The sequence below is a fragment of the Coregonus clupeaformis genome, unplaced genomic scaffold (assembly GCF_020615455.1).
Source record: "Coregonus clupeaformis isolate EN_2021a unplaced genomic scaffold, ASM2061545v1 scaf0757, whole genome shotgun sequence".
Classification (NCBI taxonomy): Eukaryota; Metazoa; Chordata; class Actinopteri; order Salmoniformes; family Salmonidae; genus Coregonus; species Coregonus clupeaformis.
In genome coordinates this window covers 16,355-44,063 of record NW_025534212.1, presented here as the reverse complement: position 1 = coordinate 44,063, position 27,709 = coordinate 16,355, and the positions used below count along the sequence as shown (strand labels likewise).

Genomic DNA, 27,709 nt, shown 5'->3' with positions numbered 1-27,709 from the left:
ACATTCAACAAATATGATCTAACAAAGTGGATATTCGTCAAATACGTCCTGATTGATGTATTGTAACAGGCCCACAATGTGGTTACTAAAGTCTGATTTTTATACATTTGGTTTTCGCTGCATAACATTTAGAAGTAGTCACATTCAGGCTTAGAAGAAGTGACTGCTACAGTAAGTGCTAACTCCCGTTCGTATAAACCGGTAGCATAGCTAGCATACAATCGGTGGTGGTAGTCAAAGTAATGTAATGCAGTTGATTGGTGATGATGACATGAAAATGTATTGGGGTTGACATCTATACAAGCATAATACACACATAAAAAATTGCCTATATGTAGGCACATTTTGCTGGTGAGCTTCAGGATCTTTCCCCCACAGCATCTTTCCCCAACACATTTCCATGTCATTTCCATTGTTTTGGTCAAGTTCTATTGACCTCTTTACCGCATCTATACCAGGCAACCATTGCGAGTGTACGTATGAGTTTACCAGTCAAATTGCCAGGGTTAGATGTTCCCAAGCATGTTCTATTCATTCTATTTCTATGTCACCAACATCATCAGCTCTCCAACACCTAGAAGTGAGAACTATTTTAACAGTAAACAACAAAACCGAGCCATCACCACTAGCTCACACTCCAGTTGACCCACTCCACTACACCATAGACAAGGATACTATAGACACCTCCCTTACAACCTGTTACAATATCCTCAATATTCAAACAAGTAAAGGTGTGAAGCCATGCTTTGTAGGCCTGTAGGATAATACTAAAGTGCTCCTCTGATTGCTGTGTCTTTCTTTTTCAGATGGATGACGTCTACAGCCCTTTGCCAGACCATGACAAATATATGGGTGTATCTGATATAATCTTCAGGTCAGCTCTAATGTTGAATTTAAAATGCAGCCATTAAAAAAAATAGCATTCTTAAGGATATTGACAATTATGCGTTAGCATTATTTTTGACTACTGCTCCCACTCTTGCAGTAATGGATCTGTCATTGCAAACTCTACATTAATGTTTGGGACTACATTAATGATCAATGCAAGTTTGGTTAAAGATCTATTTTCCACTCATATCCGATCAAATAAATCCAAAACCCTTGACCTGGACCTCGCCTATACTGAAGGTAAAGAAGATGGCAACCTTCTCTACTTCTGTTGTGTAGCAACCTGATTCATTTGTATGTTACAAATAACCTGTATTGTAAATAGCTTAAGAAACTGTTATTAGTCAAATAAAGCAGGAATCACAAATATGTTCTTTATCCCTCAGATCAACTTCCAATAAAAGCCACACTACCTCTTGTAGCACGTACCACAGCAACCGTAACTTCCTCACCACCATCTGCAGCGACGACTACTACAGCTGCCTTAGTTAGTACGGCTAGCCGTTCAGGAAGGGTCGGGGATACAACTACATCTACAGCAATGACTTCTTCTGGCAACATCACCAGTCTTGCAACAATTAGTATCACAAGTAGTCATATCCTTACAACCACCACCACTAGTCCTGACCATAACAATACAATTAGCAGCATAACCACTCCTATTCCTGGAGACCATAACAATACAATTAGCAGCATAACCACTCCTATTCCTGGAGAACATAACAATACAATTAGCAACATAACCACTCCTATTCCTGGAGTCCATAACAATACAATTAGCAACATAACCACCCCTATTCCTGGGGACCATAACATAACAATTAGCAACATAACCACCCCTATTCCTGGAGACTATAACAATACAATTAGCAATAGAACCACCCCTATTACCCCTAAAAATCCTCCCCAGGCCAGTAGCACGACTGTCTTTCATAAAACCTCTCTATCAACAACTACCTCGGGCCAATCTAACCCCCAAGTTGCCCCTACTGAGAGAGCAACAAGCACGCATCAGGCTGCCACGGGACAAACGACCAGTCATAAGACCACAGAGAATACGGAGGCGACACATAAGACCACCGAGAATGCTGCAGCTGTAGTTGCTGGGGGCGGAGATGGGGGTCCCAGGATGGGGGATCGCTCTATTGGTACTGGCTGCCCTGATCTTGTTAATCCTCCTTATTCTCCTAATACTGCTGGTGAGTACAAACACACACGGACACACGCATGCACACTGTTTCTCCCTAAATGCATTGTAGACCTCCATTTTCTCAGAAACAGTCACAACCCTGCTATAACAGTTACAGTATGTCATGCTAAGGAGGCCATTTTAAAAGTACTATGATTCTTGTATTTTCTTGACCTTCAGCTAGTGTGGTTGTGCTGTAGGCAGAGATACGGAAGCTTCAGCCCATATTACCAGATCAACCACGGGGCAGACATCCAAATGTACTACACACACAGCCGCTTCGACGTGCCCAACGGCAAGCCTAATGTAAGTCCTATGTCTTAGTAGAGAGGCCAGATAGACACACACACAGGCTCAGATTCTGTATCCAGCAGGTTGGCTATGGTTACTAAGACTGCCCGCTCTGCCTCAGTGTTAGATAGACATCTCTTTGTGCCCTTCCGGGTTTGACAAGGGAAACCTGAGGCGTGGGAAACACTAGCCTTCCCCTCTACCCTCTCAGCCTAACTACCCCTGTAGCTTCGAGAGAAGGGTCCCAAGCCATACTCCTCCCCCCAAGCCACCTATATTCATTGATGCACCAAGTTGCTTATCTCCGAAATCAAACCCCCACATAAGCAGATGTTCTTGGTAGACCAGACAACCAATTAAACGCAATCATCCGTGAGCTGTACATTTATAGCTTTAATCCTGCCTTGGGTACATATGAGGGATGACACCAGAGTTATCATCCAAGGACCTTCCTGTATGGGGCATGTTACTCATCAATGTCACTTTGAATGACTGGCCACACCTTTATTTGACTGAAAAAAGGCAGTGTTTATTGTGGACATAAAAATATATATATTCTCGATTGAGCTATGAAAGGGATGCTAAGTACAAATGCCATGGGATCTACCAACGACAGAGAGAGATCTCTCCCTTAACACCAAACAAAGAGACCATTGACTGTCCTAATGAGACTTGCATGTTCGTCACACTGCAGTGCACACCTCAAGCACACACACACCTGAGAGGTAGTGAAGTGAGGAGGGAATCTACTCAGGTTTTTTCTAGCGTTGATATGTAACGTCATAGATATTTGTTTAGTTTTGGAAATGTACAGTTTGAGTAAGCTTATATTGCTTATATTCAATCTACTGTTTATATTGTTGTGTATTTGTGTTTATGCACTTCATATAATTGTGTTACATTTACATATATCTCTTTTTAAATTCTGTGTTGCTGCTAGCAGTGCTTTGAACATGTTTGTTACGTTGTTTTGTAAAGGGAACAGTGGAAGACATTGGAGGACTATTTGTTCAGAGCCTCCAACTCTCCTTGATCAATTTATTGAGCATGGTCGTTCCATACTAGTCTGCCAACATTTGCTCAGAGACTGACTATCACATAATGAAAAGAGTGCCCCTCTGTCACCTGTCTCTATGGCAACAGAGCAGCAAACAGACACATTGTAATCCACAACCACTCTGTTCTCTTTACACAACCTTCTCCTCCCAAAGCCCTTTTAATTGATTAATCACTGGTTTGATTTATTGTTGCAATCAAGGAGAGTGGATGTCTTTCAGGCTTAGTTAACTAAGGCTTTAGAACAGATGAACATCTGCAAGATATGCAAACATTGCATTTCTATACAACAGGTCAAAAACAGACTGCAAAATTAAGTGTTGCCTGATAAATTATATTGTGTGCTGTATAATCTTTACAGACAGTTTTACACCTTTGATGAGCTGATACTTTCTCTGATACAGGACGAAATGGATGAACCATTGAAAAACCGACCAGGGATGTATGTGGTGAACAAGTGAGCTAACAACTAAGAGGTTCTGACACACAGGTACAGTTGGTGACACACTCTTTTGTATATTTATGTACTTCAGTGGTACTGTCAAGTAGACAAAAGTGGAAGTGTAGTTTCATGTTTTCAATTCCAGGAGACAATCTCCCCTGAATGCTTTCTTTCATTCCATACATCAGGGGGAGATTTGAATAGGTAGACTACTGATTATTGTAGATATAGGTGTGTAGAGATGTGTCAACATACATATTGACCAAAAAGATTGAAGTAACTTTCTAAGAAAACACATCACTCATCTACCGGTAATGTTGAAGATACTGTATATCTTTCATTGTTGAAGTAATTAGCTATTTTTACAATTGGTTGTTTTTTTCCCTTCCCTACTTCTCTTTCCTCCAGAAGCTCCAGTCAATTGGGTAGGAAGACCATCTGAAATGGCTTTTAGAAGTAATACGCATGGGAGCAATGACAATTCTGTACAATGGTCCAATTATCTCTGAAGTATCTGAATGAAGATCATGGCGTTGGCTCACTGATTGTAATTTCAACCTGCATTTATTTTGTCCTAATGTTATTTTATTCCTAATGTTTTTTTTACCAGTGGAGGCTGCTGAGGGGAGGACGGCTCATAATAATGGCTGGAATGGAGTCAATGGAATGGTATCAAACACATCAAACACGTGGTTTCCATGTGGTTGATACCATTCCATTGACTCCATTCCAGCAATTATTATGAGCCATTCTCCCCTCAGCAGCCACCACTGGTTTTTACAGTACACATCTTCATATTATATACTCTATAAAGTAGCTCTAACCCTTGGTGCAATATGGTGGAAACTCCAACTAGCCTGCTAGACAGCTTGATCTACAAGCAGCATCTAGGCATTGGGACTATTTGTTTTGGGTCAATGTTAGTCAGCCGCTGCAATGTGGTCTCAGGGCAATTCGTATTATTATGAATGTACATCTGTGACACCTTATTTAGTATGATATATTACATTATGTTAGGTTACATTAGGAATGGAATAGCGGTCGTACCATATCATATGAGTTATAGGTTGTATAGTATAATACACCTTAGCTGGTAGTAAACGGTTAACGAATTGAAAGACGTATAGTATTATACGACTTTCTTTGAGACCAGGTTGCATGTTGTGCTGTAACCGAGTTACGGGAGAATTTACATTGGTTTAGAGGAACTAACGAAAAAGGTTAGGATCATTTACCTAAACAATTAGAACTAAAACGACAAAGGTTAGGTGAATTTACATAGCAGGTTAGGTGAATTTGATTAAATTTAGAATAAGGGTTAGGGGAAGGGTTCTCTAAAACTCTACAGCTGTTCCCGATGGAACTACAACACGCAATTTTTGGATTGCTAGACGGTTGCAGATTACGCCCACCCATCTTCCCCAACCTGGTCTCAGAGCATTTCGTATTATTCTGTACGTAAAACAGCGACACATCCATGAGTATGATATGTTACTCCTCCCCCACCAACCTCCCAACTTTCGTTTCTGTCTAAAGTAACTTAGCCATTGGTAAGTATCATATGTCTTGAGGTGCCAGAAGTACGTAAAGTATGTTTCGAATGGCTCTGAGGCCAGGCTGGCCATTTTGGCTTCATTGCGGTATTGGGTTTAGTTGTATTTTTCAGTCTTTGCTAAAGGCAAGCTTAACCTTTGTACAAAAGAAAGCTGATCTGAGATCAGTAAATGGGTTCAACATACAGTGGCTTGCGAAAGTATTCACCCCCCTTGGCATTTTTCCTATTTTGTTTCCTTACAACCTGGAATTAAAATTGATTTTTTGGGGGGTTGTATCATTTGATTTACACAACATGCCTACCACTTTGAAGATGCAAAATATTTATTTTTTGTGAAAATATTTTTTATTGTGAAACAAACAAGAAATAAGATTTAAAAAACAGACAACTTGAGCGTGCATAACTATTCTTCATGGTGCCGCTTGCTTAGTGGTGCCCCTTGCTTAGTGGTGTTGCAGACTCTGGGGCCTTTCAGAACAGGTGTATATATACTGAGATCATGTGACAGGTCATGTGACACTTAGATTGCACACAGGTGGACTTTATTTAACTAATTATGTGACTTTTGAAGGTAATTGGTTGCACCAGATCTTGTTTAGGGGCTTCATAGCAAAGGGGGTGAATACATATGCACACACCACTTTTCCATTATTTATTTTTTAGAATTTCTTTAAACAAGTTATTTTTTTCATTTCACTTCACCAATTTGGACTATTTTGTGTATGTCCATTACATGAAATCCAAATAAAAATCCATTTAAATTACAGGTTGTAATGCAACAAAATAGGAAAAACGCCAAGGGGGGTGAATACTTTTGCAAGGCACTGTATGTATCCTGCAATTAACATTTAAGAAGAATGAGTAGGGGTGCACCTAAGGATAATACCCAATCAGGTACAGTTAACAAGAAGTTAATTGTTTTCAAAGACAGTAAATCAAACCTTTTGACTTGGGCTGAGAGATCTGGATCTAATTCCCTCATTCTACTGCTGGATAAAACATTTTAGAGATAGGATGCTAGCATGCCAAAAAGTAAACTATTCCACAAACCCAACCCAATGAGTAAAACACCAATGTTATGTATATTTGACAATCTGATTAAATAAATCCACCATTATTAATTACATCTGTGAGATTCAACTATCTGTAAACATTTGAAGTGACCATGCATTGTATCAAAATTGTTTGAATAAATATTTGTAAATAATAAATAAAGTTTGTTAGATTTTTATGGGCAGAATTGGTTTGGTTTGTAAAAGAGTTGGATGATTCTGTTCATCAGGAGAACTGAAGCTAGGACAGAACAGACATGCCTCTGTTTGTATCTAAGCATGCCCTCATCCCCTGGCTTTTCTTTCTTTTATTCTTTGTGTGAAAGGAGCAAGTAAATAGATATCTAGACAACGTGCTTTACAGTTAGGCTGGGTGTGACGGTCTGATAAAGAATAAGGTATTGTATTCAATTAAGAAATGAGTCAGACTCCATAAAAGTAAGAATTACTCAAACTTTGTCCATGTTATATGCGATTCAGTGTGTATTAAAAAGGCAACACCTTTTTCTGATATTTGGGCTAATGGGCTGGGTTTAACATAAAAAGTTGACATACAGTATATGTATGGATGTCCTGGTTACAGATACATAACATTCATGATAACCAGCTACCAAGTGACATTGAGAATTGAAGACTTACATTTTTCAAGGTGTGCAGTACAAACAGCATTCTTATCCAAAAATGAATGAGGTGTACAGTGCATTCGGAAAGAATTCAGACCCCTTGACTTTCTCCACATTGTTACGTTACAGCCTTATTCTAAAATGGATTAAATTGTATGTTTTCCTCATCAATCTACACACAATACCCCAAAATGACAAAGCAAAAACAGGTTTATAAATTTTTGCAAATGTATAAAAAAAAAAAAAAATGAAATATCACATTTACATAAGTATTCAGACCCTTTACTTTGTTGAAGCACCTTTGGCAGTGATTACAGCCTCGAGTCTTCTTGGGTATGATGCTACAAGCTTGGCACACCTGCATTTGGGGAGTTTCACCCATTGTTCTCTGCAGATCGTCTCAATCTCTGTCAGGTTGGATGGGGAGCGTCGCTGCACAGCTATTTTCAGGTCTCTCTAGAGATCTTTGATCGGGTTCAAGTCCGTGCTCTGGCTTGGCCACTCAAGGACATTCAGAGACTTGTACCGAAGCCACTCCTGCGTTGTCTTGGCTGTGTGCTTAGGGTCGTTGTCCTGTTGGAAGGGGAACCTTCGCCCCAGTCTGAGGTCCTGAGTGCTCTGGAGCAGGTTTTCATCAAGGAGCTCTGTAATTTCATATTTCCCTCGATCATGACTAGTCTCCCAGTCCCTGCCGCTGAAAAACATCCCCACAGCATGATTCTGCCACCACCATGCTTCACCGTAGGGATGGTGCCAGGTTTCCTCCAGACGTGACGTTTGGCATTTAGGCCAAAGAGTTCAATCTTGGTTTCATCAGACCAGAGAATCTTGTTTCTCATGGTCTGAGTCCTTTAGATGCCTTTTGGCAAACTCCAAGCGGGCTGTCATGTGCCTTTTACTGAGGTGTGGCTTCCGTCTGGCCACTCTACCATAAAGGCCTGATTGGTGGAGTGCTGCAGAGGTGGTTGTCCTTCTGGAAGGTTCTCCCATCCACACAGAGGAACTCTGGAGCTCTGTCAGAGTGACCATCGGGTTCTTGGTCACCTCCCTGACCAAGGCCCTTCTCCCCCGATTGCTTAGTTTGGCCGGGCGGCCAGCTCTAGGAAGAGTCTAGGTGGTTCCAAACTTCTTCCATTTAAGAATGATGGAGGCCACTGTGTTATTGGGGACCTTCAATGCTGCAGAAATGTTTTGGTACCATTCCCCAGATCTGTGCCTCTACACAATCCTGTCTCGGAGCTCTACAGACAATTCCTTCCACCTCATGGCTTGGTTTTTGCTCTGACATGCACTGTCAACTGTGGGAACTTCTATAGACAGGTGTGTGCCTTTCCAAATCATGTTCAATCAAATGAATTTACCCCAGGTCGACTCCAATCAAGTTGTAGAAACATCTCAAGGATGATCAATGGAAACAAGATGCACCTGAGCTCAATTTCGAGTCTCACAGCAAAGGGTCTGAATACTTACGTAAATAATGTATTTCTGTTTTTTATTTTTAATAATTGTGCATACATTTCTATACTTTCCATATGCACTGTATGTCCCTTCCTCTCAATATCCCCTACCTATGTAGTCTGTATTAGGTATGTCTTTCTACAGATGCATTGTGTATTTTTCCAGGAAAACATCACAGTGGTTGCTGTTACTAATACTGTTAAGCAGGAAGATAATCAATCAGAGAGAAACTTTCAACCAAAACAAATAAGATCAGTTCTTATTGTTGACACATTGAGGTCATTGTTTGATTATGACCTCAGAGACTATATGATTTATCGGTTGGCTGGGCTTAAAAAGCAATCAACCAAAAAGACCAAAAGGGCGAAGACAGAATGCAATCTTAAGCTAACAGTGTAACCAAACATTATTCAAGCATGTACAGTGGGGAAAAAAAGTATTTAGTCAGCCACCAATTGTGCAAGTTCTCCCACTTAAAAAGATGAGAGAAGCCTGTAATTTTCATCATAGGTACACAACTATGACAGACAAAATGAGAAGAAAAAAAATCCAGAAAATCACATTGTAGGATTTTTAATGAATTTATTTGCAAATTATGGTGGAAAATAAGTATTTGGTCAATAACAAAAGTTTCTCAATACTTTGTTATATACCCTTTGTTGGCAATGACACAGGTCAAACGTTTTCTGTAAGTCTTCACAAGGTTTTCACACAATGTTGCTGGTATTTTGGCCCATTCCTCCATGCAGATCTCCTCTAGAGCAGTGATGTTTTGGGGCTGTCGCTGGGCAACACGGACTTTCAACTCCCTCCAAAGATTTTCTATGGGGTTGAGATCTGGAGACTGGCAAGGCCACTCCAGGACCTTGAAATGCTTCTTACGAAGCCACTCCTTCGTTGCCCGGGCGGTGTGTTTGGGATCATTGTCATGCTGAAAGACCCAGCCACGTTTCATCTTCAATGCCCTTGCTGATGGAAGGAGGTTTTCACTCAATGAATGGCCCCATTCATTCTTTCCTTTACACGGATCAGTCGTCCTGGTCCCTTTGCAGAAAAACAGCCCCAAAGCATGATGTTTCCACCCCCATGCTTCACAGTAGGGATGGTGTTCTTTGGATGCAACTCAGCATTCTTTGTCCTCCAAACACGACGAGTTGAGTTTTTACCAAAAAGTTCTATTTTGGTTTCATCTGACCATATGACATTCTCCCAATCCTCTTCTGGATCATCCAAATGCACTCTAGCAAACTTCAGACGGGCCTGGACAGGTACTGGCTTAAGCAGGGGGGACAAGTCTGCCACTGCAGGATTTGAGTCCCTGGCGGCGTAGTGTGTTACTGATGGTAGGCTTTGTTACTTTGGTCCCAGCTCTCTGCAGGTCATTCACTAGGTCCCCCCATGTGGTTCTGGGATTTTTGCTCACCGTTCTTGTGATCATTTTGACCCCACGGGGTGAGATCTTGCGTGGAGCCCCAGATCGAGGGAGATTATCAGTGGTCTTGTATGTCTTCCATTTCCTAATAATTGCTCCCACAGTTGATTTCTTCAAACCAAGCTGCTTACCTATTGCAGATTCAGTCTTCCCAGCCTGGTGCAGGTCTACAATTTTGTTTCTGGTGTCCTTTGACAGCTCTTTGGTCTTGGCCATAGTGGAGTTTGGAGTGTGACTGTTTGAGGTTGTGGACAGGTGTCTTTTATACTGATAACAAGTTCAAACAGGTGCCATTAATACAGGTAACGAGTGGAGGACAGAGGAGCCTCTTAAAGAAGAAGTTACAGGTCTGTGAGAGCCAGAAATCTTGCTTGTTTGTAGGTGACCAAATACTTATTTTCCACCATAATTTGCAAATAAATTCATTAAAAATCCTACAATGTGATTTTCTGGATTTCTTTTTCTCTATTTGTCTGTCATAGTTGACGTGTACCTATGATGAAAATTACAGGCCTCTCTCATCTTTTTAAGTGGGAGAACTTGCACAATTGGTGGCTGACTAAATACTTTTTTCCCCCACTGTATATGTACATACTGATAGAACCATACACCCTTGCATCCGTGCAAGGCTTCTTTAGCCAACAGAGTCAACCTATTCTAATAATACCATCAAGAGGATAAGTCAATGTCTTTGCATTTGGGCCAATATGACAAAAGTTGTCTGTCAATTGTCTATGGCAAAAGGTAAAATCCACATATGAAGGTATGCAGACACAAATACATTAGTGGTAATGAATAAGTAATTGAGTCACTCATGTAACTTATAAACAAATCCGACAAGTGACACACTATGACGATAAGACAAATCTAGAAAATATAACCTATACAGTAATATCCTGACATCACCAATACAGACATTATGCTGGCAAGGAAATGTGGCATCAAGACTTGATTATACCGTGAATGCCCTGCCACATAACTTGCCTACTGGAATGCCCAGTGCCCACTACTATTGGCACAGAGGGTGTGGTGCTCCTAATACTAACAACAGGTCCCATTGATTACCTCTGCATGGTAAAAGCCAGGACAGTTCGGGAAAAATGGGATAGTTCAGGATCTGATGAAGATTGTGCTCCAACTCTTGTTGTCATTCCTAGTGACATTAAAATGTAATGACTTATGATGAATTAGAGAAATCAAACCCTTCCAATCATTTTATGGCAGATTCTGACTGGTTGATGTTGTAGTCACTTAGTTAATTAGTTACTGTAGAAAACTGTTCTAAAACTGTTTTACATTTCATTATTACCCTCCCCCATTTAACATTCAAGATTTCTCATTGAAAATGGCAGATTAAAAAATGGCCATTATCTTATCCATGGGTGAGGTTGCCATAATGTACAGTATATTAATCTGGGTGTGGGTGAGAAAATAGGTTTCGTTATATGACACACACCTTCCACTTATGACATATAAAATAGTAGTCTTTAAATACTAATTACTGAATCACTGCAAACAAATATTGGATATCTTCAGTTGAAAGTACAACACAATATTTATGTGTTCAACTTTACAATGAAGACCTAACTTGAGACCTAACTTCTGTCTGAGTATAGTACAAAAAAATTAAAATACATTTTGATTTTATTTAACCTTTATTTAACTAGGAGAGTCAGTTAAGAACACATTCTTATTTACAAGTCAAGATAATTATGTAAACTTCAGAATTCTGATTGTTTTGCGCTCGTTTCAAAATGTGAAATCACTGTGTAGGCTATGCATTGCCATCTTGTGGCTTGAAGGCGCAAATGGAATATAACGATCATAAAAGCATCTGCAGTGTAAATCCACTTTGTTTCATCATATTTCATCACTAACAACATCCTTGCAATAAAAACTGTTTTTACACACAACACAATTGATAGCTCATGCAAAGCCCTCAAACAGCCATATAAGACTTGTAGGTGTTGCTGTTCATATTAAAGGGATAGTTCACCCAAAGTTCATTATTGGTTAATCCGTACAATATTTTTTTTAAAGATGATAGTTCACTTTAGGTGACCTTCACCGGTTAAGGCAAACTCCAGGAAGCGATGTCATCCTCCAGGAAGTCACTTCATCACAGGGCTAGACATCCGGGTTTAGTGAAGACAGTTAACACCGGGTCCCCTGTCCCTCCAAGTTCTTAAGCCAGAGCTCCAGGGCGTATTTGGTACCAGTGCTGACCCGCTCCACATCCTCTCCGCTAGCCGGGGCCCGGTTACACAAAACAGACAATGGCAGAACTGACTCACTGAGCCCACCTTCCGGAGAGACCTCCAATACACTGGAGAACCAACACCACAGAAACAAAATGCCAACATTGTTACGAGGAAACCGATTAAATAATTAATGTCAGAGGAAATACTTGTCAATGGTACAGTATATAATCTATTTTTAATGTCTGTTTAGGTTTTGAGTACATTACTTTGTGGATGTGATGTACCTTATGGTTGGAGCCAGGCCCTCCTGCGGTGTTCCAGAACCCTCCTCTCCGTCCACGGCGGACACGATGGCCTTGACCAGCGAGGCATCCACCCACAGACAACCACTGACCTCAGCGGGTTCGGGGTGCAGAGAGGCCTGGAACAAAGATAGTCTTTAGTGAGTCAGAGGCATTCTCTTTGATTTGTGTTCCTTTAATGATAACACCAGACAGGCAGGCAGACATACAGACAGACAGGCAGGCAGACAGACAGACACCTGGAGCTGCTGGTGTGTGAGGGAGGTGTTTAGGAGCATGTAGGTGACCACATGGTGCCTCTGTGGCATCCCTCTGCTCAGCATGGGCGGGAAAACTGACTGTGAAGAGACAAAATGAACAAACATTTGAGCCAACATGAGCAAACAGGACTGTCAGACAAATCAGAATTTATATAATAATAATATGCCATTTAGCAGACGCTTTTATCCAAAGCGACTTACAGTCATGCGTGCATACATTTTTTTTGTGTATGGGTGGTCCCGGGGATCGAACCCACTACCTTGCCGTTACAATGGCCGTGCTCTACCAGCTGAGCTACAGAGGACCATCAAATGTGTATGGAATTGTGGCCAGTAGGTTTTTTCTAATGCATTTACATATTATTATTTAACAAACTATTCTCTGGGGCTAGAAATGTGATGTGTAGTGACAGTGGTTTCCACACCTCCCAGAGCCCCAGCAGCTGAGCTGAGACGTCTCCAGGGTCCAGCTTCAGTCCTGTCTCCTCCCTCAGCTTCCTCAGCCCCGCATCCAGGAGCTGACAAACAAGAGAGATATGAGGCAAACACACAGAACAAGCTTGATTGAGCTAAAAGGGAATTGACCCAAAGACCATGAGGGGATTGAAACCACAGACAAAGGCACTTATGGGGAATAATCTAATTTATCTTCCACTGTTTAATAGCTATAGCATCTAGAAACGTTACCCTCTCATCCAGTTCCACATGGCCACCTGAAAAAATAAAAATAAACACCTTCAATATCAGGAAACATCAGTAAGGTCAATTGGGTTACCCAATATGTCTTCCTATAAAATGCCATTTAATTTTGAAAGGTTACTTCCGCAGAATGATGCCATACCTGGTGGAACCCACACATTGGGGAAAATGCGAAGACTGGATGACCGTCGAGTTAACAACACCTTCTGATTGGCTGACTGCAGAAGAATAGCAACCCCCACGTCCACTCCGCGGCTCTGAACGTCCAATGGGATTGCAGCTGCCTCTGCGACAGACAGATACTTGAAGGGGCAAAAGGATGCCCTCTGAGAAAAATATCAACCAAATAAACTCAAACATTTTCCATTACACTTTTTCAGTCAACCAACAATTATTTCTATGGGATACACAAAACAACAACTGTCTGAGGTATGGAAATGTGACCACAATTTATAAAACAATTAAACCTATCAGTTTATTAAATTGAATGTGTTTCATTGAGCCATTACCTTTAGGGGAATTCCTCTCCCCTTCTCGCAGTCACACAGTATAAAGCGATTGTTCTCCAAAGAACACTTCACCTCCACCTCATCATTAAGAGTCTCTGTAAAATGACCTGTTATGCTCTAACAGAAAATTAAGTGGTAAAAAAAAGAAATTTTTTAACTGTTGCATAATTCACCTCATAACAACCTTTGAAGTGTCAGCAACTACAAGAATAAAGGCTAACCACTTAGCTAAATTACTTAATTTCAATGTATTTTGGAGGGGTAAGTACTAGGCCTGCTATGGGTCCATTCAGTCATTGTTTTTTGGTTATCAATATACAAATCCAGATTATGGATGGCAATCTCTGGCCCATAGATTAAGGAAATATACACTATATATACAAAAGTATGTGGACACACCTTCAAATTAGTGGATTCTGCTATTTCAGCCGCACCCATTGCTGACAGGTGTATAAAATCGAGCACACAGCCATGCAATCTCTATAGACAAACATTGGCAGTAGAATGGCCTTACTGAAGAGCTCAGTGACTTTAAAATGTGACACCGTCATAGGATGTCACCTTTCCAACAAGTCAGTTTGTCACATTTCTGTCCTGCTAGAGCTGCCCTGGTCAACTATAAGTGCTGTATTGTGAAGTGGAAACGTCTAGGAGCAACAACGTCTCAGCTGCAAAGTGGTAGGCCACACAAGGTCACAGAACGGGACCGCCGAGTGCTGAAGTGCTTAAAAATCGCTTGTCCTCAGTTGCAACACTCACTATCGAGTTCCAAACGTCAGAAGAACTGTTAGTCGGGAGCTTCATGAAATGGGTTTCCATGGCCGAGCAGCCGCACATAAGCCTAAGATCACCATGCGCAATGCCAAGCGTCGGCTCGAGTGCTGTTAAGTTTGCCGCCATTTGACTCAGGAGCAGTGGAAATGCATTCTCTAGAGTGATGAATCACGCTTCACCATCTGGCAGTCCGAAGGACGAATCTGGGTTTGGCGGATGCCAGAACGCTACCTGCCCCAATGCATAGTGCCAACTGTAAAGTTTGGTGGAGGAGGAATAATGGTCTGGGGATGTTTTTCATGGTTCGGGCTAGGCCCCTTAGTCCCAGTAAAGGGAAATTTTAACACTACAGTATACAATTACATTCTAAACGATTCTGTGCTTCCAACTTTGTGGCAACAGTTTGTGGAAGGCCCTTTCCTGTTTCAGCATGACAATGCCCTGTGCACAAAGCGAGGTCCATACAGAAACGGTTTGTAGAGATCGGTGTGGAAGAACTTGACGGCCAGCACAGAGCCCTGACCTCAACCCCATCGAACACCTTTGGGATGAATTGGAACACCGACTGCGAGCCAGGCCTAATCGCCCAATATCAATGCCTGACCTCAGTAATGCTCTTGTGGCTGAATGGAAGAAAGTCCCCACAGCAATGTTCCAACAGCTAGTTGAAAGCCTTCCCAGAAGTGTGGAGGCTGTTATAGCAGCAAAGGGGGGTCCAACTCCATATTAATGCCCATGATTTTGGAATGAGATGTTCGACGAGCAGTTGTCCACATACTTATGGTCATGTAGTGTATATGTACAGTATTATTGTAATTTGGGTGAACTACCCCTTTAAAATGGTCCTACAGTAAAACCAAACACCGCCATAGCACCCACGCGCACCTCGTTTTCATAAATTCCACGTGACATTGGCATTTGGCTAGTGTTGAAGTGACAATTAACAAAAACATAGCACATGCACAACTGACCTGCACAAAACGTGCACATTGCGGTGCGACATTATTCTTCGACAGATGAACCAGTATTTTCGTGACTTTTTCCATGGTTGTCAATTATTCTCCTTATTGATAGATACAGTAGTTTAATGCACCTGACAAATAGCTAGCAACGTTAGCTAGCCTGATTTACAAAATGTGTAAGAGAATCCAGCGAGCGATAACAAATCAGAATTCTGATAGCGATATAAGAATGGCAATGCACGTTAGCTAGCTGGCTAATATTACCACATTACACATTTGTTCAAATGAGTAGCGCAATTGACATCCCATTGCAGTTCACTTAAGTATTTTGATAACTAAGCTAGCTCTATAGCTTACTGTCATTATGATTAATTTCCAAGCTGCATTTGCTAACTAACTAGCTATCCATCTATCTATCTATCTGTGGGCTCCTGCCTTGTTCGCTAGGTCGATGGTTCATGCAACAAAATTGTTTCCTGCCCACCTATTTTCTTAGCTTGTATGGCTAGCTGTCAAATCCAAGGAATACAAACACAAATGTACATATAGCTAGCTACCTACATTCATTGGCTACATTGAAATCACATGTTGCTCTTCTTCTTCTTCGGTTTATATATGGCCGTTGGCAACCAACTTTAATGTGCTTTACCGCAACAAACTGGACTGGAGTGTGGACCAGAGAAAAGGAAGGTCTAAAAACGATATCCTACCCATTATTCTTCCTACCCATTATTCTCGTCTCCTGAAAATTCCACCCAAAAACTATCTTTTGGTATTTTTTTCATTAGTCCATTGTTAATATAGACTCAAGATGTGTTGCATGTCAGCAATAAAGTTTTCAAGATATACAGTATAACTTCACAATACAGAAATACAGCTGGTATGATGGGGGTAGTGTGACTGCGAGAAGGGGAGAGGAATTCCCCTAAAGGTAATGGCTCAATGAAACAAATGGCAGCATCATCATATTATGCTAAATGCATCATACGGCCTATATTTCTGTAAGAATGCTGTCAATGTAAACATTTTGGGACTATATCAACAATGGAATAATGAAACATATACCAAACGATAGTTTTTGGGTGGAGTTTTCCTTTAAGGAAACTAAATACATAATTAAATACTACATCCCCTGAAGATTTTCTCAGCAATTAATTTAAGCATGGCCCTTCAACACCATTGTAGCTCAGTTGGTAGAGCATTGCGCTTGTAACGCCAGAGTAGTTTGTTCAATTCCCTGGACCACTCATACGTAAAATGTATGCAAAGCAAGTCACTTTGGATAAAAGCATCTGCTAAATAGCATATATTATATTTGTATCCTTAAATCTGATAACAATCCCTCCCATATTGCTGGCACTGAAATAACCAATTTTCCACTGTCTCCATCTCCTCCTGACAGTGATCACACCTCCCAGTCAGATGTTTTCCGACAAATGTTAATGTACTGTTGAGCTTTGTGTGTCCCAGTCTCAGCCTTGTGACTACACTTTCCTCCCTTCTCTCTCGACCTTAGGACCTCCCTGCCCCCACCTTTTCCTGGATCTTATACAGGAGTCTTCCCTTTCCCACAACTCCTGCCATTTGTTTTTGACCACTGTTCTTATTAACCCATTGGCTTGTGCTTTACTGATTGACAATTCCATTTCAATACTAGGATGTTTGAGACCCTGCTTGGCAAGAACATCCACTTCCTCATTCCCCTCTACTCTCACAGGAGTTGGAACCCAGAGGAACCTCACAACTACCCCCATCTGTCTCACCCTAAACAGGCACTGCAAAATCTCATACAATACATCTTGTCTGCTCTGTGACACAAATGAATTTAAGCTCATCAGTGCAGCACATGAGTCAGGTTAGTCATCTGCTCTATCTGGCCTCACCTCCTCCACCCACTCTGCAGCCAAGAGCATGGCCAGCAACTCCATTGTGTATACAGATAAATTATCCGTTGCTCTTTTTGTCACTGCCACCCTGAACTCAAGAACAATAAAAGCTGCACCTGTCCTCCCTGTTTTCGAGTCCTTAGATCCACCAGTGAATATATTCAAGACACTGAGTACTGAGTTCTTAAATGTTCACTTACAACATTTCCTGGATCTACTCCTTCCTCACCAGCTCTTACCCTCTCAAGCAACCCTATGTCTATCATTGTCTGAGGGAGCAACCAAGGTGGGATAGCAGGAAGAACCACAGAGGGGCTGAACTCCTTCCCAAACAGTCCCATCTCTCTCGCCATACCATTACCTATCCACCCAAAACTTGCATTCATATCTCGTTCATGCTCCCAGTACTCTAGGATCACATTTTTTTGTAGGATGTGTAACCTTATGTCCTTGAAGATTTAACCAATATGTCATGGCTAGTTGTTGTCTTCTTAACTTTAAGGCATGTCTTCCAACTCTACCTACAGTGCTGCCACCGGGGAGGTCCCAACTGCTCCACAACATATTCTTAGAGCTTGAGCCTGGATTACATCAAGCTTTTTTAAAGATGTCGGAGCTGCTGATCCATATACTACACTACCATAGTCTAGTGATGACCTTAATAGCGCTATATATGACGTTTTCAATGCCATTCTATCCCCCCCACGCAATTCCTGACAGGCAACGCATCACATAACCAGTCTGTTAATATGTTCCGCCCATGTCATTCGAGTGTCAGATTCCTCCCGTACAGCTTCAGGCATATTTCCTCCCCAACCTTCCTTCTAGTTAAAAACACAGTCTGTGTTTTCTCAACTGAGAACTTGAAGCCCCACTGAGGACCACTGTTCAACTTCTCTGATCGCTTCTTGAACTCTCCCGACTGTATGGGGAATATTTCTCCCTCTCTTCCACATTGCCCAGTCATCCGCAAACAAAGACCTCCCAATATCTGTTCTCCCTGAGAGAATACATAATCAATTATAATGGAGAACAACAAAGGACTAATCACATTTCCCTGGGGGGGAGGGGGGTACCATTATCTACCTCATAACTTTCTGACATAAGAGCTCCCCATCCACCAAACACGTGGCAGAATATAATGACGAGATGCTCATGTCTCCGCCCTAACAATGGGAGGCAGGTGACACGCTTATGTCCAAAATAAGCTAATAGAAACGCATTGGCCTTATTTTGGACAGATTTTGGCGAGAGCGAAACCTCAAGCTTCGCCTCTTCCTCTATGAATGTGGTTGCACCCATGTGCCGCCCCTTTCTATGTATTATTGATCCAGTAGGTGGCCCCAAAGACCAATACTATTTTGAAGATGCTTCAGTAAAATAAAACACTGCCTAAAATAACAATTAGGAAAAACACAACTAAACAGTTCAAATCTACTGATACCAATAATGTAAGGTGTATCTATGTAAGATCTAATGTATGGGATTAAGAGATGGATTTTTATTTTATTTATGTTTTAGCAAGCCATACATTCATTGTGGTCATCTGTAGTTGTGGTCATCTGTAGCTCAATTGGTAGAGCATGGCGCTTGTAACGCCAAGGTAGTGGGTTCGATCCCCGGGACCACCCGTAAAAATGTATGCACACATGACTGTAAGTCGCTTTGGATAAAAGCGTCTGCTAAATGGCATATTATTATTCATGCGAGTAAACAGCACAGTTCTACTCAGAAGCATTTCAAGCAACAAATACAGAATTCCATCTAAAGGGCTTTTCACATGATAGCCTACCCACTGCACAAATACGGCTTTCCGCTGGCACTGGGTGACCCATTCTTTACCAATAAAAGTGAAGTGCAGAGGTTCTGTAGAGGTACGCACATAAACAGCATACGCCTCAAGGCTTTAGGAGTGGTACGGCTGCACTCAAAGTTTAAAACCCCCTAATGTCGATGTCCGTGCCCCCACGGAAATCAAATTAGCATAATAATAACAAATCCCCATAACAATCGTAAGTTTAAACTAGAGATATCTCTTTTTTTTTTGCATTGGGTGCTTCTCAATACACAACATCCGCATCTGCGGTGAAAGGTGACAGAGCTTGAGCAGTGTTTGTTAGACCATGATACATTCCGAAAATCGGTCTTCTCACAAAATCGTCTGTAGTCTCCGAACATGTATTATTATTATTAGTATTATTATTATTATTATTATTATTATTTACCCCTCTATGGAAAGATGAGACTCTCACTAACACGGTGGTGTTCTCCGTTTTGCTCTATGGCACCCATAAGCATCTTGGGACTCCTCTGAAGTCAGAAATGCCAACTTCTGCCTGTAGTGTCCAAACAGTTTGGGCTACACACCTCTATGGAAAGGTGAACACGAACACGTACTTCTCGTTATTTTGTTTTAGGACGCCCACAGGCCACACAAGACTCATCTGAAGGTCCCCAGGTACCAGTTGAAAAAATTAATGGAAGTATATATGGACAGTGGCAAAAATAAGGGGTTAAATACATGGACTACATACACTTTCTTATAGCTCTCAGATATAGGACAGATGCTTCAGAACAAACTTCCTTTTGATTTTTTTGGGGGGGACTATCTGTTGTTCCATGTAGTGAATTTGTTATTCAAAGTGTTTGTAATGGGCTACTAGCTAGGTAAGACAACCGCATATCACAATAGTTGTACCACATATCACAATCATTGTAAGTAAAACTTTCCTCAACAAAGCAGCTTTCAGCAGAATCAGTGCTAGTAAGAAAACACAAGTGCAAGTGTTTTAGTGCAAGAAAGGCAAGCATAACAGTAAGGTCTTTTCCCCCTTTTTTTTCTTGCCACTAGGCCAGAGATTTGCCCTTTATCATCATGTCTGACTGTTTCATTACAGTGCCACCACTGTGGTGACATCACCATGAGGGCCAGGGGGGCACAGTGTGTGTTCCCAGTGCTGCTGGGAACACACAGAGGGGACTCAGTCTCTTCCTGAGGGACCTGAGCAGGGAGGAGAGGGACATATCTAGTCTGAGTGAATCTAGTCACCAAATCAGAAAGTGACATCAAGGCTGCCTTTAGACAGGCAGCCCAATTCTGATATTTTTTCCACTAATTGGTCTTTTGACCAATCACATCAGATCTTTTTCAGATCTGATTGGTCAAAAGACCAATTCATGAAAAAAAGATCAAAATTGGGCTGCCTGTGTAAACGCAGGCCAAAATTAGGTTGTGAGGAGATGGTTCTTACCTCTGGGCTGTCAGTACCAATGGTGCACAGAATAACCACCACACTGATCAGCATCTCCAGCACCAAGAAACCAATCAGAATGCCCAGCATACGGTTGATCAGGAGCTTCACAGGAAGCCATGCAGAGACACACAACATAGGAGACATTTACACACCACACCAGTGTCATGCTCATGTTAACAGATGCAGCAACACAGAGCCAATCTACATCTGGTCTTTGCTTGAATTCAGGGGTATTGAAGAAAATACCTACCACAGTGTCTCCGTAGAAATTGGAGAAGTGGTGATCCTCTTTGCAGGGGTATTTGTCCTGTTTGTATGGTGTATGCTTGGACATACAGTGCATTCGGAAAGTTCCTGGGGCCCAGTGTTCCTCCGATGGCACCTGTTGTGACAACTGCAAGGTGGGCAAGCCTCTTCCTCTGTCTCCTTCACTGGACCCTTACTGACACACACACACTCACTCAGTCACTCATTCAACCCCATCACTGAACACTCTACTGAACACCTACATTTAAATCAGCTCAGTTCGTTAGTCTCATATTTATCATAACTATAATTATATATGTTATAACTCTGATTTTAATTTAGATTTAATGTAATATCTTATGTTGTTCTTGTCTATTACAGTTCTATATTTTGTCATGCATTTTTACGTTTTATGTGGACCCCAGGAAGAGTAGCTGCTGCATGTGCAATAGTTAATGGTGATCCTAATAAACTAAACTACTACATGATCTATCACAAGAAGCTAAACAAAGGTCCAAAGCATAAACCCCTTTACTGATCTACAAAATGGTTCATGTCCCACAGCATTACATGTTTGAGCTACTGTAAGACTGTACTTTTTTAATGTACAGCTGCTGCACTCTCTGCCTGTTCCACATACTGTTAACCTGTTGATGTAAGCGATGACTGCGGTGTTCTCAATCTTACCATCCCCCGGCCACGGCCATAGCTCAGGCTGTAGTACCCACGGAGGTGAATGGCTTTCCCAGAGAAGACGCAGACAGTGAGAGCCACACAGAGCTCCATCACTGTCAGGACCAGCAATAGGCCCTTTATCCCATTCAAGACTTTCTGATGCACACAGACGTAAAACAAGAGGAATATGTATCAACGGTTGGGCTAATGATTTGCATTGGAACTTTAGAAGGATTTACAAGTTTTGTTCAGGTTTCTCATCCTGGTAAAACAATATCAACGGTATCTCGTAAATATATTAAAATGTAAATAAGCCTGCAAAGATGTATTTCTCTAGCTCCTTGCAACATTTAATAAACAAACTGTTTGGAAGCACAGGAGGCTGCTGAGGGGAGAACGGCTCATAATAATTGCCAGAACGGAGCAAATGGAATGGCATAAAACACATAGAAACCGTGTGTGATGTATTTGATACCATTCCACTTATTCTGCTCCAGCCATTACCGCGATCCCGTTCTCCCAAATTAAGGTGCCACCAACCTCGTGTTTGGAAGGTTACTGAGTTCTCTGAAGTTAGTATAACAAATAAATACAGAAAAATTACATGAACCAGGTCACTTCCATAAATACTTACATCTATTGTCCTAACCATTCTTGTGCATTCTTGTATCCTGTTCTGGTCGGAATCTGAAGTATAGTTTCCATCAGTTGGGGTGCAGAAACCATCTTCTTGTTTTACAGTCAGCAGCATGCAAATATATGCAACCCCAGCCAGGGCCACAAGAACACTGAAAACATTCACAGCCAGAGTCCCTTTAATCTGACAGGGTGGGAAATGGAGAGGAGGGGAAACTGAACAACCATTGCATGACAATGTTAGTTTGTTTTGTTTAAAATATATGGACATAGGAAATCTCTTAACTGTTCCAATTGGTTAGATTTTTGGTTTGTGAGTTTTGGTCTAGAAAATTATCTCCTGATTTACTTCCTAATAGCAATATCAATTTCTGATATAAATCGCAACTTATCAATCTAATGAAGCAAACTTGAAGTGCACACTGCTATTTACCACAGTCGCAGTGAATGACTTACCAGACTCAAACCTGTTCCTTTCCGGGCAGCCACAGTGAGAGATCCAGAGAGGACAAACTAGAGTGTGAGCAACAACACAGGAGAGAAAGACACTTTAGACTATTGACATATGAAGCTAAGGTGGTGCTGTCCAATAAACTGCCATATCCAATGTCACCTACTGTAGAGGCCTAAACTTTATAAATAAACAAGTTCTGCTGTCTCCTGTGGGTGTGGGATGCCCTTTGATCATGAGTGCTGATCTGAAGTCAGTTCTCCTGCTTGTTCACCTACTTTTCTAGGTTACAATAGGACTAGTGTAACATAGATGACGCCATATTCACTCTGAGGAAACATCTCTAAACGTACAGGTGTCAGTGTAGCATTAAGTGTTTAGGATATTACTTGCCCCCTTGGGACCCAGAACTTACATCAACTCCCATGAAGAGTGGGACCTGGTCATACAGGGTAGGGGACAGAAGAGCAGACAGGCTCACCACCATGCACACCAATCCAATGTGGCTGAACCTGCAGGAACACCCTTGTCATCTCTGACACTTTAGTGGTCGGCAGTGGCATAGCAGGGGGCGCACTCTGGATTTGGGGAGTGACATTCAGAAGTGGCACTGAAGCCTTGCCAGTCTCCCCCACGGGGAACACCTGTGTCACTATCACAACTCCATTTGCAGTGGTGATAGAGGAGGCCATGGTTTATGATCCTTATTTGGGTGGTTGACGACAACAATCACCTGAGAAGAAAACAAACTACACACTGAAAGCTTGATACTTTAATACAGCTGCAGATATTTTGTCAGTGTTTATTATGGCATTACAGATAGCCTACGCCTTCTCTAGGTTGTCCTTGGTTTAGAAATAACATTTCAACATTTGGCTATTTTAAACTTTTGAAGAACAAAATTGAGTTTTGAAGAGTACTATGTAGGTGGATTTCAAATGATCTTTTCTTAGGTCTCGCAAAGGAGACTAGCATCACTGAAATGTTAAATAAATCAATACAATATTGACAACAGTCAATGATTACAGTTTATTATAGCACTTTTTACGCCACATTTGAGTTGTACTTGTAAATCTGTGTTTTGTATTTCAATGGAAATTCAAACTATAACTCTATGGAAGCTTGCAAATGACTACATTTAATAGGCATACAGCTGTTAACATAAATCGCCTAATCAACATTAATTTAGCCAACATTTGTGACAATTTACCCCTTGTCCACTTTTTCTAGGTGCAGGAACAGCTAACGGAAAAACCAAGATATAATCTACACTGCTTTTTCAATGTTTACAGATCCCGGATGCATCTGCTTTTTAATTATATAATATGCCGCGTTCAAAACAACTAGGAACTCGGAAATATCTGACTTCAGTCCGTTCATGACAACTGGGAGTTCGGAAAAAACCGAGCTCTGACTGGGAAAAATCGTTTTGAACTGTCATCCAACTCGGAATTCCAAGTCGGAAACTCGGGCATCTTTCTAGAGCTGCAACTTTCCGACCTGAGATCACTGACGTCATGATCTGTTATAGTGTTTTCCGAGATCCCAGTTGTCTTGAAAGCACCAATATCACAGTTTATAAACACAGAGACGCAACATCGCGAGACTTCTGGGAACGCTTGCGAATCATACCAGGCCGGGGTTTGATAAATCAATGAGAGAAGTGAAAAATAATTCCTTAGTTGTTAATTTTCTCGAAATCTAAAAGGCACAACATAGATTCGAGCCAATGTCTTAAGCATTTGAACATGTTATTACTCCAACCAAGTTCAAAACAACTGGGACCTCGGAACTCGGAAATCTCCGACTTCAGTTTGTTCAAAACATCTGGAAACTCTAAAAAGAAAACGAGCTTCAACTGGGAAAATCTATTTGAACCGTCATCCAACTCGGAATTCCACCTCGTTCAAAACAAGTGGGAGCTCGGAACTCGGAAATCTCCGACTTCGGTACGTTCAAAACATCTGGGAACTCGAAAAGAAAACGAGCTTCGACTGGGAAAAATCTATTTGAACTCGGGCCTCTTGCTAGAGCTGCGATTTAACGACCTTAAGATCACTGGCGTTATGATTTTACCTCGTACTTTTCCGAGTTCCCAGTTGTTTTGAACGCGGAATTAGCCAACGTCGCAATGTCATAGCCTACAAGCGTGATCGGGGATTTCGCAGTTTCTGCAAATCTTCATACTGTAATGCCTTTGCCAATATCCCCATGCCCCGGGTCATTTACTAGAAAACACACCTACCTCTACACCTACTTCCTTAAAGTTCTGTCAATTTTTTATGGGAAAGTCAAAAGCATTTCCTTGGGACGTCCCAACTATGATGTCACCCCATTTAAAAATGTTAAGGTATTGGTTAGTTAAGGGTTAGGGTAAGAGTGTGGTTTAAGGCAGGGAGGCTGCTGATGGGAGAATGGCTCATTATTATGGCTGGAACAAAGCAAATGGAATGGCATCAAACACCTGAAAGCATGTGTTTGATGTACAGTACCAGTCAAACGTTTGGACACACCTACTAATTCCAGGGTTTTTCTTTATTTTTTACTATTGTCTACATTGTAGAATAATCGTGAAGACATCAAAACTATGAAATAACACATATGGAATCATGTAGTAACCAAAAAAGTGTATATTTTATATTTGAGATTCTTCAAAGTAGCCACCCTTTGCCTTGATGACAGCTTTGCACGGTAAGGGCAGGTGGGGCAGAGCCCCACATTTTTTTGTGCCTTATTTTGCATGTTATTTTGGCATTAATACGTGTCACATATCAGTTTGCAAACAATGTGAAAAAAAAGAATCATTGAGTTAATAAAGCCTCCATACAAACATGGTCTCTTTTTTTGCTTTCTTGAGTAAGGCAGCTCCAAAATGTAGGTGTTTTAGCCTAGCTCAGTGCTTTCTGTGGTGGTGGGGCAGCCAGCGGAAAATACAGAGCAAGGGGTTGGTAATGTTCTCTAGTTGCGCCGTGATTGGCTTAGTGTTCTGTCACTCATGGGGACACTACATCACTTCCAAATATAAGGGTAGAGCAAAAAAATTCAAGCCCATTGGGTGCTGCCATTGAGTTACATTAGAAGTGCCCATCCAAGAAGGCTCAAGTTCATTGGCCACAGATAAAATGACATCAAATCACATTATATCTACAGTAGCTTTGATTGGACTGATCATGTCAACATCATACTTTCAAAATCTTAGCTAGCAGTCATCATCATGAATCAAGTCGACAATCTACTGGCAAATCCTTTTTAATCCTTGTCATATGAAGATAAATAATGAAGAGAAATTATAGATAAAACGTGTCGGTGCTCATCGGCCATTGGACATAAACATTACACAACAAGTTGGAAATCGCAAATTCATCAATGAGTGGTTTGGAAGGAATTAGTGGCTAACTGCAAGCATTGCAAAGCAATCACTAGCCTGCTATTCAGTCGAGTGGGTGTGTGGTACCAATTCTGGGTTGAAAGGTCTCTTTTCCAAGCTTAAAATGATAAACTTTCAACATTGGACATTCTGTCAATCCAGCATGACTTCTGCAGCGCTCAAAACAACTGATAACTCAGAACTGGGAAATCTGACTTCAGTGAGTTCAAGACAACTGGGAACTCGGGGAAAAACAAGCTCCGACTGGCAAAATATGTTTTGAATGGTCATCCAACTCCGAATTGTAAGTCAGGAACTTGGGCCTCTTTCTAGAGCTACAACCTGAAGATCACTGACGTCATCATGATTCGACCTTGTTTTTTTTCAGAGTTCCCAGTTGTCTTGAAAGCACCATAAATCCAGAGAATGCCAGGCTTTGATGACAAAGTTTGATGACAAAATTTGCCCACAAAGGACCGCCGTGCCACCTTCCTGTTCAAGTGAGCACAGCACAACAAGGTGAGTCCAAAAATGTATTATATGCTGCTGCATAAATTATGTAATATGCCAGGGAGATATGTATACTGTAGCTAAGAAAGTAATACTAAGTGTATGTTGTGTAGTAAGCTGTTAGTAGCCCATGTGCTTCACCCTAATAATTTGGTCTATTTTCCCCTCTTAGTTTCACCTACTGTTCTGACTTGGTGGTACACATGTAGCCTATAACCTGTTTTAGAGAAACATAATCATCGAATATTGTAAGAGCTTTCATTGTCTGCTTATATACCCCCTTTATTTATCCTACGGTTCTGACTTGGTGTACAGGGAGAATACTGTAAGAACGGCCCATGTTCTGAATTCTGTCACTGTACATTTCAAAAGGGCTGAACAAATAGTTATATTGTCTACGTCCGTCCTAGCTCGCTCATTAACGTCTTAATCAAAATTACGGATTGCCTCTTATCCGCTTGTCGTCCCCTTATGCCATAGTTTGTACATCTCAATTGTCAGTAGAAACAACATTTGTTTAAGCAAGTCAGCCATATCAGCTATGTTTTTTTTAAAGGCAGTAAATGAGGCTGAATTAACTGTTTCGCTGCCAGACAAGGCTCCGCTGATAGCCAGGTGTAGCAGTGGTAAGGTGTTGGGACTCTACTGTTGGGACAGCTTTATGTAGGCCCTAACAGTTTGTGGGTACCGTTTGTCACCGTTATAGTGCATTTAATGTATTGTTTAGTGTTGTGTTGAGGCTTTGCTGGCATGCACCCCCCCCAAAAAATTGTTGTTTGCCCCACCAAGATTTACATGCTAAAATCGCCACTGTCTCTGGCACTACCCATTGGCTGTGTTCGAAAGGATCAAAACCGCAATGTATCATTGGTTAATTGTGTATGATTGACTGATCTACAAATAACAATGAGTCGTTATTTATGATGCAATGTGATTTGTAGATCATCTGCTGGTGTTAACGACTGGGTATTTATAGGGCAACTCCTTCACT

The 27,709-nt window shown here is 41.3% G+C and overlaps 1 protein-coding gene and 1 long non-coding RNA gene across 4 annotated transcripts; one reads left to right on the top strand and one right to left on the bottom strand.

The window, feature by feature from the left end:
- Positions 1-2,006: 2,006 nt before the first annotated feature.
- On the top strand, positions 2,007-4,432 carry LOC121573075. Its single transcript, XR_006001958.1, has 4 exons — positions 2,007-2,087; positions 2,258-2,383; positions 3,829-3,914; positions 4,275-4,432. It is a non-coding gene; the product is annotated as an uncharacterized LOC121573075 (long non-coding RNA).
- Positions 4,433-11,622: 7,190 nt separating this feature from the next.
- On the bottom strand, positions 11,623-23,540 carry LOC121572443 (nucleoside diphosphate-linked moiety X motif 17). 3 transcript variants are annotated; one of them, XM_041884515.2, is made up of 13 exons: positions 23,257-23,540; positions 22,847-22,903; positions 22,389-22,574; positions 21,767-21,910; positions 21,084-21,275; positions 20,831-20,935; positions 13,958-14,074; positions 13,591-13,774; positions 13,437-13,462; positions 13,175-13,267; positions 12,729-12,827; positions 12,472-12,608; positions 11,623-12,312 (listed from the first exon to the last, which is right to left on the bottom strand). In XM_041884515.2, the coding sequence occupies exons 5-13, from the start codon at positions 21,174-21,176 to the stop codon at positions 12,141-12,143; spliced, it is 1,026 nt and encodes a 341-aa protein (XP_041740449.1). In that variant the 5' UTR covers positions 21,177-21,275; positions 21,767-21,910; positions 22,389-22,574; positions 22,847-22,903; positions 23,257-23,540; the 3' UTR covers positions 11,623-12,140. The 3 variants fall into 3 exon arrangements, with proteins under 3 accessions (XP_041740449.1, XP_041740451.1, XP_041740450.1); XM_041884517.1 differs by lacking the exons at positions 20,831-20,935; positions 21,084-21,275; positions 21,767-21,910; ... (1 more) ...; positions 22,847-22,903; positions 23,257-23,540 and adding exons at positions 15,703-15,794; positions 16,178-16,434; XM_041884516.1 differs by lacking the exons at positions 20,831-20,935; positions 21,084-21,275; positions 21,767-21,910; ... (1 more) ...; positions 22,847-22,903; positions 23,257-23,540 and adding an exon at positions 15,703-16,433.
- Positions 23,541-27,709: the final 4,169 nt, after the last annotated feature.